We start from the raw sequence: 14,183 nt of genomic DNA, 5'->3' as shown, positions 1-14,183 counted from the left end.
CCCCCACTAGAGCCCTTATACTCTGATATCCCTGCTACTGTCTGCTGTGATCAATGGAACAAAATTGAAGACCCAAATATAAGTAAATCAATTTCAGCCACCTGATGTAGAAAAATTAAAATACACCTCTATCTTTCATCTTGCACAAAAGTCGCTTCCAAGTGGATCAAAGACCTCAATGTGAAGTCTGAACCTCTGAGGCTCTTAGAAGAAAACATTGGCAATAACCTACAAGATATAGGTGTAGCAAAGCATTTTCTAAACTGAACATCAATTGCTCAGGAAACAAGGTCAAGGATTAACAAATGGGACTTCATTAAACTAAAAAACTTCTGTACATCAAAGGAGACAACCAGGGAAGCGAACGGAAAACCCACAGAATGGGAGAAAATCTTCACCAGCGGCACATCCGACAGATGTTTAATATCTAGGATATATAATGAACTCAAAAAACAGAGAATCAAGGCAAGAAGTAACCCAACTGAAAGATGGGCTAAGGGGCTGTACAGAGAGTTCTCAAAAAAAAGTAAAGATGGCTATGTAACATCTTAAAAGATGTTCTCCTGTGTATTTTAGAAAAAAAAACCCTCTTAGTGTCTCAGCTTTCCTCTGTGAAAGTTGAGCTGGTTTGGACAACTGTTAAGAATTCAGTAGGAACAAGCAGTATATTATCATTTTTGGCTGTTGTCTAGTTTACTAATATTTCATTCTACTTTCTTAGATTGAAATCCTTACAGCATAGTCTAATCCATCCATTCATTCAAAAATGTTTATAGAGCTGCTGGGTAGAAGAAGCTGTTCTACTATGTGACAGGAATTCAGTCTCCAACATGACAGATGGGAGTTTTTCTGTGTTTTTTATTTTTTATTTTTTGAGACAGGGTCTCCCTGTAGCCCCTAGCTGGTCTGGAACTTGCTATGTAGACGAGGCTGGCCTCGATCTCACAGAGATCCATCTGCCTCTGCTTCCTGAGTGCTGGGATGCTGGGATTAAAGATGTGTGCCAGCATGCCCGGCTCACTTTTTTGAGTTTTAAAAATTTACATTCTAGTGACATTTCTCTCTCTCTCTCTCTCTCTCTATCTCTCTCTCTCTATCTCTCTCTCTTTCTCTCTCTCTCTCTCTCTCTCTCTCTCTCTCTCTCTCTCTCTTACTCTGTCTCTCACTCCAGATAAGAATATCAAACAGAGATATGGACTTCTAGAGATGTTAAGGATGATGTGCTTGGGAATGGCTAGGTAGTTACTTCGGAGGGCGAGAGGAGGTAAGATCTGAATCCTGAGAAGGGGTCCTGCTTGTCCAAACACTTACCAATTGGCGTAAGTTGATTTTCCTCATAACAACAGATTTTACTTGAATGGAGGATGCACACCTTTGATCCAATTTCTTTCTTATACTAGGTTTTTGAAGCAGGTATTACTACTCTGATTTTTTTTTTTACATGGGGCAGTAACTTCCAGATGATGAATTAACAAGTGACAGAACACGACCTATCCCAGGTGCTTTTAATTCTTTAAACATGCTACCTTTTCTCCTGCCCCTCTCTGCAAGTGAGGGACAACTCTACCTCCTGAGGAAGCCTGTTCCACATTCAGACTGCTCTACTAAAAACACAATGACTACACTCTCTGCTATCACCACAGTCAACAACTTATGCATCTTGTACTTTTCTCTTTTATCCATTTGGTGCTCACCATTTTTACAGGTCAATGAATATTTACTTAATATTCAAACCATATTCTTGTGCCAGCAAGGGGCTCACTAATGTCCACCCAAAATGCTTTTTCCAAACTGGATTGGCATTGTTCTCTTTTTGGCACTACATTAGTCAACCTTGGGGCAGCATACTGGGTAGGGAGCAGGCTACCTAGACAGGTGGCAACTTCAGATATCGGCCAGCGTGTTTCCTCATTTTCTTAAAACTCTCCCCATTTCTCACACTTCTGGTATCTAATATGTACATTTTTCTCCCTTTTGTCACAAGCCAATTCTCAGGAAATGAAATTAATATTCTATAATTCACTTTAGTTCCAACATCAACAACCCATTGTTAGTTTCAGACTGCACAGGCTTATAGGCTCAGTCCCATAGGACTGTCTCTACTTCAAATACCAGACACAGGTATCAGGTCTCTAGGATTCCCAAATTTGGTCTGTCTTGGGTACAAAGTTAAGTGATTCCCTATGCCCCAAACCTTTCATGTTTGATAATGTTCTAGAATGTTTTTAAAAACTTTGGAAACTGTTCTACTTATTATTTGGGGTTTATTATAAATGAAGAGCTAGATGAGGAGATATGTAGAATCTATAAAGGTCCCTGGCTCAAGAGCTTCTGTCCCCCTGGAGCTGGGGTGAAGTCCCCTCCTGGTACCTATATGTGACCGTAAACCCTGAAGCTCTCTGATCCCATCATTTGGGTTCTTATCAATGTTCCATTACACAGGAAAGACTGATTTTTAACTGAATCCCTAGCCCTTCTTCTATGCTGAAAATTCCAACCCTGTGGTCATCAGTTCCCAGCCTGAAGCTACTTAGGAACCCCTCAAAGGTAACCTCAGCATGTCCTGAAACCATGTTCATACCTGAGCACAAGCTGAGATGTGGGTGAAAGGGGCTCAATAAGCACAAAACTGCACTGCTGTCATCCAGGAAATCCCAAGAGTTTTATGTCAGGGCTGGAAAGAAAGGGTTGCAGCAAGAGAAATTTTCAAGTCAGCATCATAGGAAAGCCTAGAAAATGTGTTACCCAAGATTGCCAAGACCAAGAGATTAGCATGCCATCTGCAGAAACTATTGTCTGGCTGGGTGGAGTGTCTCCTGTCAATTTTTCATACTCTGTGTTTTGAAGCTTATGAAAACCTGTTTAAGGGGAACCTAGAACTTGTCTAGGCAGCACACCCATTAACTCGAATGTGAACAATCAGCAAGTGTTCAAGCCCTGTCCCCTATGGCACCTACTAATAAGGATATCAGAGAGCTGAGGAGGAGGGAGTAGATTTATGAGAGGCAGACTTGTTAGGTAGAAAGAGTTTAAATTAGGAGGGCTTTGGCTCTGTTACCTACCAGACTCAAGGCACATTCCTTGACCTTCTTGATCCTTGTCTTTCTTATTCTGACCCATGACCTTCTTTGTAGGATTGTGAGAGTTAAAGTACCATATGCAAAAACATATATTTAACATGATGGACACATAATAAGTTCTAATTCACAGGAACTGTGTGCTTTCATGATTTTAAGCCCAAGTTTGGAGGAGCGGTAATCCACAGAGGAGTGTTACCACATTTTCTGCTGTTCCAGGGTGGGACGGGTTGCTGTTTTGACAGCTCACTGGAGTGACAGAGTTTATACAGCCCTAACTGACAGTGTCCTGCCCTAAGAACAGAGAACCAAGTAGTTAAAGGAAACTAGAGGCCCAAGCACTCCTGCCTGTTCTGTCTACTTTCACAGCAGATTGGTGCTCTTATGTAATGGCTATAGGCAGGGACCACTGCTCCCAACTTTGCCTGGGAATGCTAACTTTAGGATAACTATAAAAAGATGTAGATATAATTTTTAAGAGTTCTGTAAATTTTCCTTTGGCTAATCAGTAGCCAGAGAAATGCTGCATACATCTTAGACACTAAAGTCCCACCTAAAGTTATATTTTTCTTTTCCTCTCCCTCTTTTCTCTCTTCCGCCCCTCCATCCCTCCGTCCCTCCATCCCTCCGTCCCTCCATCCCTCTGTCCCTCCATCCCTCTGTCCCTCTGTCCCTCCGTCCCTCCGTCCCTCTGTCCCTCCGTCCTTCTTTCCCTCCCTCCTCCCTTCTCTCTTTTCCTTTCTTTCCAGACAGGGTCTTACTATGTAGCACAGGCTGGCTTTGAACTTACTGCCTCAGCCTGTAAGTGCTGGGATTACAGGTATGTGCTATCATGTTCAGCTTCAAAGTTTCGTTTTCCAACCATGCATGACTGGGGTGATTCTAATACTCGAGTACAATGGTTCTCCGGTCATACAGTAAGCTGTTATTCTGTCCTTATAGTCACTCTATGTTTCCAGTCTCAGCACCTTTGAAGAAGGCTACTCCTTCCACTTGGAAGTCCCCTTTCTCTTATCCTCACTTCCCAATTATTGAAATTCTGCCAGTTCTCTCCAAGTCAATTTCAAGTCAATCCTTTAGGCTTTTGCTAAATATTGTCTCAGTAGGACTGCTTCATCATTTGAAACCAGTTTTTCCCTTTGTGTTTTTCATATGGCACTTTATATTTTCTGTACTGAATTATAGCTATTTTCAAATCTATCATCTGTCCTATTAGCCCTTTGAGATTGATAAATTTATCTTTGCCCTACACACCTTACCCATGGCCTTAGATGTAGTAGGCAATTTTAGTTGAACTGAAGTAAGACTTTGTCCCTGGTAGTAATACATGGAAATACTTTTATGATGATTTTCTTGTTTCTGGTGCCTGACATATGTGTTGTCCTTCAGTTTTACATAGCAGTATTGTGAGGAGGAACCTCCAGGAGAAACTGGGAGTCAGTGACCAGATAGGTAGCATTCCAAAGCTGAGAATGAGAGACACATTCCAAATAAGGAAGTGGAATTAGGTTAAGTGGGATTATCTTTAGTAGTATAGGGACACTGTGAAACTGGAGAGGGCATGGAAGTATTGGAAACAGTCCTCATAGGTGGGGCAGAATGAGATAGAAGTGGAGCAGCCCAAGATAAGGTCAGAAAGGGAGACAAGAAGGGGGTCCTGTGGCTGTTTCGCTTGTCTCTCAGCACCTGTGTCCTGACCTGCAAAGTGAGCTGTTCGACTGCATGCACTGTGACCCCTGCTGATCTCAGTGGTTGTAGTAGTTCCTTATTTGTCACTACAGTAAAATACACAAGACAGGCTATTGATGAAAAAAATAAAGTTTATTTTGTTCATAGCTTTGAGGTTTGAAAGTACAAACAGACTCAGGAGCAGGGTCCATGACAGTTGCCAGTGATGACATGGAAGGAAGGGTTTATGTCTCCTACCCAAGTACTAATCAGGCCCAGCCCTGCTTATCTCTGAGATTAAGTGAGATTGGGTGGGTTCAGGGTGGTATGGTCATAGACAAGGCTCTGCCTTGGTATGGGAAGCATAGATTTCTGGGATCAGGTTTAGGCTTTTGTAACTACTTGCTCTATTCAGAACTCAGTCCAGGAGACTAGGTGTCTCTTCTAAGGCCTTGCCTCTTATGACATAGGATGTCTCACTAGGGTACACCCCTTAAAGGTTCCACTACCTCCAAATACTCCCACCTAGGAACTACCCTTCCAGCACATGAACCTTGGAGGAAACTATATCCAAACCCTAGCAGTAATTTAGCATTGTGACCTGTTCCTCTCCATAGATTCCAAAATAAAAATATTATAGTTCTCTGGCACTGAGGATGCCATCCTAGGCACTATGACCTAAAGATCTGCTTAAGTTACATGGGGGCAGGTGAGGGGGGATGTGAGGGGGACTAAAATGTCTATAGCCAGGGTTTTGAGCATTGACACTATTTTTCATTGTAAGGGATGAGAGGGACTGTCTTCTGCAATGTAGAATGTCTAACATCATTCTTGGCTTTTGCCCACCATATGCCAGAAGCAACTTTCTTCAAGTTGAAGGTGACCAAATATCTATATCCCTCTACAAATGCCTGCTGGAAGACAGAATCACCCACGGCTGGGAATCATTGGCTTTCAGGGCGAGCTAAGAAGGGACTCCTTCAGTCAATGAGAGGAAAAATAGAACCTGACATGTGGCCTTAGGGTTTGGATAAAGGACCTTAGGAATTCATAGACTGTCCATAATCTTGGTTCATGATGTGTACATTGTTTATTCATGTTGTGCACTTAGTGATGAACCCACCACCATAAACTTTGCTCTATCCTCCCCACCCCACCCCTGCCTCTTGGTTTGTCTTAAACTCATGATCCTCCTGCTTCAGCTTCTGGAGTACTGGGATTACAGATGTATGCCACCATGCTCAACTGCTTTGTGCTGTATGACTTATGTGCCTCAGCCTCATGATCACCATAGCAACCATTGCCCTGCCTTCTGTGTTTATCATTCCTCTTGCTTTATTTTCCAGCTAGTTTTAAAAAATCTGGTTACATTCTAAAATGCTTTATATTGAATTTGCTTTTAAATTTATGAAAAAGTGACTATGCTGTTGCAATCCTGTACATTGGCTGTTTTCACACTAGGCACCATACATATTGCTATGTGTCGCTGGAGTTCATGTGTTTGAAGTATGTTATAAAATCTCATTTTGTGACTATGTCAGTGCAACATCCTTACTTATTAGACAGTTTTGTAGACACCATTTTGTGCTTTCCAGCTGAGTTTTATACTCTAAGAATCTGTGGAGAGTATTTTCACAATTTCTGGTGTATTTTAAAGAAGGGGAAGGAATAATAATTTTTATGTGAAACTCTGGGGTACCAAGTTAAAGTTTTAAGAGCTATTTACCAAGTCAACAAAAAAAAACTTTCTGTGGATTTCCTTCAAATTTCTGGATTAGATTATTCAGGATGAGACTTTCTCACCTGGATCTCAATGACAAATCAGCTCAGAAGCCTGTGAAATTCTCCTTTTACCAAAGAGAAGAAGAAATTACTAAAACAGAAATGTTAATAAGTCCTGCAGCGGAGGTAGGCAGTAAGGCAGAGTGCACTCATTTAACACAGTTTGCTGTAATGCATGAAATTCTCAGTGAAACATTCTTTTCTCACCCAACATCTGGAAATAAGGGAAAAGAGATTATTTTCAGGGAGGTAAACTTCTAAAAACGGAATCTTTAAAAACTTGCAATCAGGCTGAGGGATGGTTGTAGAAGATTCCAGAACCCATTTTAAGAGCTCTGCTTGCATTAGGCTCCAATGGCAGAACACTCTTGACTGTAAAATGGTGTTGCTCAAGACAGAATTTGCTCTTGGCATCAACACACATATTTACCAGTCACGTTTACTTCCCTCTTCTGGTGTGCTCAGCCTCTGAGACCTGCTGGTTTCCAGCCTTTTCTAAGACAGGCGGTTCTGCCAGGTGGTACTGGGACTCGGAGGCTGAAAGCTACTCTGAGGATATGGTGGGGCCTTACGTGATGATATCACTTGAGGAAGATAGTTTGGGGAGGTCCTGATCCAGTTGTCTTCCTTACGCCCTCCTTCATGCTCCAGTATTACCACAGTTCTTCGTTCACCTTGTGCTTGCCTGTGTCATGCCCTAAGTTAAGATTCTGAGGATAAGTGCTAAAAGATCTGCCTGAGTTTACCTCATGGACTTTCTAGAACAGGGATGTATTGAGAACTTGGGAATTCTCCTGGCTCTGTAGAGAAGTTTTTTTAAAGTATGTATCTTTGTATTCATCTGAGAAGAAGGTCTGTAGATTCTGACCCTCTGCTGACCTTCTTTCAGCTGAAGAAGTTTCAACCATGACTTTTGGGGTACAGGTTGTGTTTTTGAGGTACTACAGGGGGCATCTGGGAGCCAAAGTTTAAGCTCTTACAGATGCAAAGGACTTGGATGTCCAGGCACAGAGGAAGGAGAAGAGTGTGTGGGCGGAGGATAACGGAAGTGACACTGTGCTGTCCTGTGATGCACAGAGCTGCTGTAAGTGATTGTCTGCATAGTTTTGACGATTTCCTAGTATTATTGCTTTGGTTCATGAATCCCTTTCTGTGGGAGTTATAAGCAGGTGAGGAGCAGGGATGAAGGGGTGGTTGCTTCAAGAACATTCAGGAACACGTAAACAGCTGCAGGATAATAATGAAGATGCCGTGTTAAATTTTGTAATTTAAACTCAATATCTGTTCATAGTTCCTGAAAATCAATTCACTTCAAGTCAGTAAAATCAAACTTACTTCAATGGGCAGTAACTGAACCCTTGTGCACAGTTTTACACCCTTCCTACAGAAAATTTGGCTATGTATCATAGCTCGTGAGCCACTAAGTGGAGTGGAGGTCTGAGGTCCACCAGCCTGAGAGGAAGAAGTTTTTAGTACTACACTGTGGTCTAACACGGATTGGCTTGGCTTGCCTAGGTCACTCTGTCTACTCCTGTTACTTCTGTGCTGTTATTAACAGCATTAATAAAATAGCACTAATTATTGCATTCAGATGACAAGTTATTTGAATAATTTCTACAGCTCCTTTATTGCTCTTTGTTTAAATCTTACCTGTTTGGTCTCTTTTCTCCTCTAAACTTGTGAACTTCTTCAGGTTCACTTTTCTCCTGGTCTAGCACATGTCTACTATGTGACTGACACCTAACAAACTTTTGTTAAATTGACCTGAAATTAAAGATAGAATGAAGAAGAGGCAGAGTAGAAAAGGCCAGTTCACATTACTTCCCCAAGTGCTGCAAAGCTTTAGCCTGGAGGCACGTTACTTATGGGCTTTGCGCCTTGGAAAACTCATTCAATATTTTTTCAACTAAATGAGAGAATATATGTAAAGTGCTTAGAGATGGACTTTAAAGTGCCCAATAAATGTTAGCTCCTCGCACTGTTATCAATAACACTTACTAGTAAAACTGTTTTATATGCAATAACTTTGAACTTCTTCTTTCTTAACTGGAGAATGAAGATAATAATTCCTGCTTACTCTGTCTTAATAATGAACACAAGGACAGTTTGGGAACTATAGAGAGCTCTCAGTGCATAGCCCCTCAAAGAATGCATGCTAACAGAATCTGTGCAAAGTTTGTACGGACTCAAACAAATGACATGGGGCTCAACTATCAATATAACAAAACGTAAAAATGTGTTTTAGAAGGCGTAGCGTGATTAGGTTGGGTAGAACCTCAGAGCACAGATCAACATAAACTCATCTATGCTAAGTTGTAGAAGAACAGCAGAGTGTATGGGAAGATGGTGGAAGGACTCAGGACAGGCATGCCTGTCAGAGCATTGCTGCAGGTTGGATGCAGAGTGGAGCTGGTCTATCTTGAAGCTGGAAAGCAGCAGCTTGAGTTTGAGTGGAGAGTACTCATGTCAGGACAGACTTCTATACTATAAAATAAGTTAAGTGCATGTCAGAGAAGTTATACCAAATGTAGACAATACCTAATGATGCTATTCAGCTCCTGTTATTGGTAGGAAGGAATGTAGTAATTATTCATGAGAGCCCCTTTCAGCCAAGGATCATAGAATATCTTCTGAAAGTGTAGTATTCATCAAGTGGCATAGAGATGTTGGTGATGTAAAGTCTGATATTCAGTTCAATTGCTACACAGCGACATTTAGCAAGTGCTGAGCTGTTGACACTGGGAATTTTGGGATCTAACTGCCAATAAACCAGGTACTAGGTTTCTACGTCTGTGTTGTTGGGGAAACAAGACCAAGTCATAGCAATATCATCATCACCACCATCATCACCATCATCATCATCACCATCATCATCATCATCATCACCATCAGCAGCAGCAGCAGCAACAGCAGCAAAAACAGAAGGAGGAAGAGGAGGCGGGCAATGCTGCTGTAGTTTTATGCATATTCAGTGATTTCATTCTCACAGCAACCCTGAACTATCACAACTCCCATTTTATGTGTGACAAGCCGAGGAATAAAGACATTACATAGTTTACTAAAGGTCATATATCTAGCAAGAGGCAACATTAATCTCTGAATCCAAACTGTCTTAGTCTAGAGATTATACTTTTACCCACAGCATTCTACGCCCTCTCAGTTTTAGCTGTTATAACCGGTACAAAGCCTACCTATGACTTTGTGGACTATAGTTGTGGGAATGAGACCATACGCTTCAAGGATGGTTTTCTATTCTGTCCCAGACTTTTCTTATAAGAAAAAAACTTTTGTCTTCATGTTCATGGATTAGAGGTGAGACTCTACTTCGCATGTGTGTGCTCCAGGATCTGGTAATAGCCCCCTATGGCACGTGGTAGGTGCTTGATAGCCAAATGGTCTCTATGGCATTTTCTTCTCGATAGAATTTTTTGCTGCTGTTACTGAACAAGGGAGGAACATTAGAACAAACAGCTCTACCCACCATTCACAAAGGCAAGTTGACCATTAGCCCTCTGTGATCAAAGTCCTTTACTGAATGAATACTGCTCTAAACTCAAGGCCTGATTCACTTCTCCTGCTTATGGGCTGCTGACCCTAGTAACTGGTATCATTTTGCCACTGTCATCAACTAGTCTCTGTCCTGTTTTGTGATCATTCTTGTGACAGCTGTGAATTAAATTCAAGATATGGTAGCTGACCAATTTGGGCTGAACCTTAGCTGTAGAACTTTTAGCTGCATGGTTTTGGACAAGTCATTATATCTTCTATCTTGAGCTCAGTTGCATAATTTATGAGATGAGGGAGAGATCTCATTTCAGGAATCATATAGGAATAGGGGTGACTGGGAGACTTAAACAAGGCCACATATCTCAATACCTGTCATAGTGCTTGGTGCAGGGTAGCTGGGTGCTCAAAGTGTGAACAGTGATTTTCCCGCCTAAAGTACTCCTTTTTTTGAGGTCAGGAGTTATGTCTGAAGCTTCTTGGGTCAAAAATCCTGCTTTATTCTTTCCATTCTCCCTCCAACCCCCATCTTCCTCCATTAGCTCATTTATTCCCTTCTTCCATTTCATCCTTAAAATTAGTGTTTATTGTTAACTGACCAGTATCGGGAGTCATTTTGATTCTGTTTCAGGAAATATTTGGCTATCGGACTCAAGGCTGTCGGAAAGCTCTCTGCCTTGTTGGGTCTATCTTCTCCTTTGGACTTCTCCCCCTGGTATTTTATTGGAAACCAGCGTGGCACGTATGGGCCAACTGTGTCCCGTGTTCCCTACAAGAAGCAGATGTTGTGTTGCTGAGGACAACAGTAAGTGTGCATCTGGTTTTATAGATAGTATCCGTTTTTAATGAATATTATGTTGTAGGATGACCGGAGATGTGCCCAAGGCATGTGGCAGATGGGGAGGTTCCACCATAGCTCTGTATCTACCTAGAATTCAATAATTGGTGTACAATGGGATGTGTTAAGAAAACCTATTTCACAGGAGAGTCCTTAAAATTTTCAACTTTTGTAAATGTTAGAGCTAAAACAAGCATGTCAATTGCTAAAATAATGGGTAGTGGAGAGTACTTAAGTCAGGCTACACATGACTAATACAAAATTCCTTCTGACCCTTGCCTGCTGTAATGCCTATAGCCTCCAGTGGAGTAACTCTGGAGGGAGAAGGGAGTTTGGGAGACAGACCAAGGAGGCTGCTGTCTCCCCCTGCTGACTGGAGAGAGCCATAGTTTTTGATAGAGTATGTCCTGTTCTGCAGAAAAACTAGGGCACAGAATGCATCCATCTTGTCACTGAGGTCAGTACCTGTCTCTGCTCTAGGCTGGGCATCAGGTGAGGTGCTCTGCACTTGTTTTTCTGTCACTTCCTTCATAGCACTCCTGACACTTAGGTCACATGTATCATTCCTACAGGGTGGCCAGCTCCACTAGGGGATGGATTTTCTCTCACTTGTTGATTGCTGTACTCCCAACTCCTGCATCACTAGGAGTTCCATTAATGTGAGGTGACCGACTGACTGACCTGAATATGCCTACTGAGAGAATGAAGGGACAGTTTTTTGGAGGATTCTCTCATGACTAACTTACCCTGTGGTTCTAACATGGCAACAGTATAAATGACCCACAATGACAACAAACTTTGATAAACCAACCTCTTTAGGGAGTTTAACTCATTTTTATATGTAGCTATCTTTCTACGTAGACATTTTATTATGCAGTACGAGGGAAGGATAGCAGCACATTCTACAAGTGGTTAAACAAAAACAGAACAAAACAACCCCCTGACTCCAAACAAAACAAAACACCCTACATTGAGGTCTACAGTCTCTCTCTCTGTGTGTGTGTGTGTGTGTGTGTGTGTGTGTGTCTGTGTGTATGTCTGTGTGTGTGCACATGTACATGTGGGTATTGCTCAAGAACCTCCAAAAGCTTTCTATACAAATGAGCTTATTACCCTCAAAGCACACCAGCTCATCTGGACAATGTGTTGTTCTCCTTATTACTCAGCAGGCCTTGCATGTCTGTGCAGGGAGTGGTGTCTGAGACTGGGACTCTAGGGCTCTATATCTTCCCAGGCAGGTGATCTCTTCTAGTTGTAGGCTGTCAGTTTTGCAACTTAACATATACTGGGAAGAATAAAAAAAGCACTGGCACCTCTAGAAGCTGCACCCCACTGTGCTGTCTCCTCTGCACCCAGGAAAGTCTATCAAGCCCCTCCCACCTCTCCTCCAGAACTAATCAGAGAAGCCTCAACTCCCTTCAATCTTGCCTTTTCCATCTTGATTTCAATTTTAATTTTTAATTACCTGCTCTTGTATGTCATTTTAGATGGATTTGCTATGCCAGAGACTCTCCAAATAAATGAGCTTCTAAATTAGTTTTTATGTAATTAGACAAGAACTCAATTATTTCAAACATTCTAACTATCTGAAACTTAGATTAAAAAATAAGCTTTCGGCACCCATAGTTTAAAAGTCTACTGCTAGGCTGTTGCACTAAAATGACAAAGGATTTTATTTGAATTATAGTACAATAGCTGGGCTGTAACCAGTTCCCGTTAAAGAAAACGGAGTCACTCCTACCTGAAAGTGTGTTGTGTATCTATTCTTTGTCTTATTAAAAAATCAGTGCCTGCAGTTTATCATCAATCTCATACTGGTAAGATTACAGATTATTATCATGAATCCTGATTAGCTAATCATTTCTTAACATTAAAAAAGTTATGATACGTATACTGAAGAAAGAGTGCTTTTTTTTTTTTACTCTTCCCAGTATACGTTAAGCTGCAAACTGACTTCAGTATTCAGTTTATTTTCTGTTCCTTTTCTTTATTAAGCAGCACTAAGCACAAAATTTTTATCTTTTTTCCAATAGATGAACGTAATTGCAATTTTATTTCATAAATGTTACTGTATTTTATTCATCACTCATCTAGGTGCGAATTTTAACCACTTTCTGCAGTGTTGCTGCATTTCTATGCAAATAACATGATTAAATTCATCAGTGCTCTGAATTAAATGCTCTTGATGATTTCTATAGCTTCCATCTTTGTTATAATTACAGACACATTTCCCCCTTCATTATCACTATATGTCATATCCTGTCACAGCCCCGGTGATGTGCAAAGGGGAGCTTTGTGATGAGGTAGTTAGATATGAGGCCTGAGTCAAGGCACTTCATTTTGATGTTTGACAGGTAGCATTTCCTGTCAGTTTCAACGAAAGATGGCGGGGCTAGGGGCTTCAGTGCAAAACTCAAGAAACTCTGCAAAGCATCCAAGCACAATGCATCCTGAAGCCTGCAGGTCCATCAGGCGCATCTTCAACCAGTAGAACTTATGTTTGCTTATCCCTTATATCTCCTCCTCCTCCTCTGCCTTTGCAACTTGGTTTCTCACGAGCATAACTTCCCATACCAATAACTTGTTTTGTACATGCTTTTATCAGAAAGTTTCTACAGATAGTCACTCACTCATCTATTCATCCATCCACTCATTTGTTCATTCAGTAAGTATTTACTAAGCAACAAACCTGGTTAGGTATGACTAAAACATGGACATCCTGTCCTTATAAAATGACATTCTAGTGAGAAGTTGTCTTTTTCTTTCTATCTTTCTCTTTTTCACACACACAAATGCTCACGCTCACACACATATGCATTCTCTATAGAACATTGAAAGTAGGTGTTCTAGCTCACTTATTAAAAATTCCCCGTTCTTTACCTGTATGTCACATAACAGACAAGATGATTCATTCCCTTCCACAGTTCTGGAGGGAATTAATCATCTATCCCAGTAAGTTTCAGTTCTCTGTTCTCATTATTGACTGTTGTGGTTTTATAGTCTTTCTTTTATTAAAATGCTGTTCACTTTTCAGCTTGCATATCACATTCCATTGTGGTTATTTTATTTGTCATAACAACCCCAGAAAATGGGTATCCTCATCTTTATTTTGCATATGAGATGCCAGACATTCCCTCCCTCAATTTTTCTTCCTTTGTAAACTTTGTGATCACCAATGTAACACCACAGTGTTAGGTCATGGGCAGGCATTGGTGAAAGGAATATGTATCAACAGATTGCTGCACAAATGAACACAAAACCACAACTACTAAAGAGGCTAATTAGGAAAGAGTCATAGTTACGGTAGGATCATA

General features: G+C 41.1%; 1 protein-coding gene across 6 annotated transcripts in view; it reads left to right on the top strand.

The window, feature by feature from the left end:
* The window catches only part of Atp13a4 (ATPase 13A4), a 129,047-nt gene that overhangs the window by 36,758 nt on the left and 78,106 nt on the right, over positions 1–14,183 (top strand). For 4 of the 6 annotated variants that reach the window (XM_008839022.1, XM_008839023.1, XM_008839021.1 and 1 more), the window contains one exon: positions 10,663–10,836. The exons of the other annotated variants lie outside the window; for them this stretch is intronic. In XM_008839022.1, the coding sequence (XP_008837244.1) occupies positions 10,663–10,836 (174 nt within the window). The remainder of the gene's footprint in view (positions 1–10,662; positions 10,837–14,183) is intronic. 6 annotated transcript variants of the gene reach the window in all.

The sequence above is a fragment of the Nannospalax galili genome, unplaced genomic scaffold (assembly GCF_000622305.1).
Source record: "Nannospalax galili isolate Female #2095 unplaced genomic scaffold, S.galili_v1.0 scaffold599, whole genome shotgun sequence".
Taxonomy (NCBI): Eukaryota; Metazoa; Chordata; class Mammalia; order Rodentia; family Spalacidae; genus Nannospalax; species Nannospalax galili.
The sequence above is the reverse complement of the archived record's forward strand: the minus strand, read 5'-3'. Positions and strand labels throughout refer to the sequence as shown.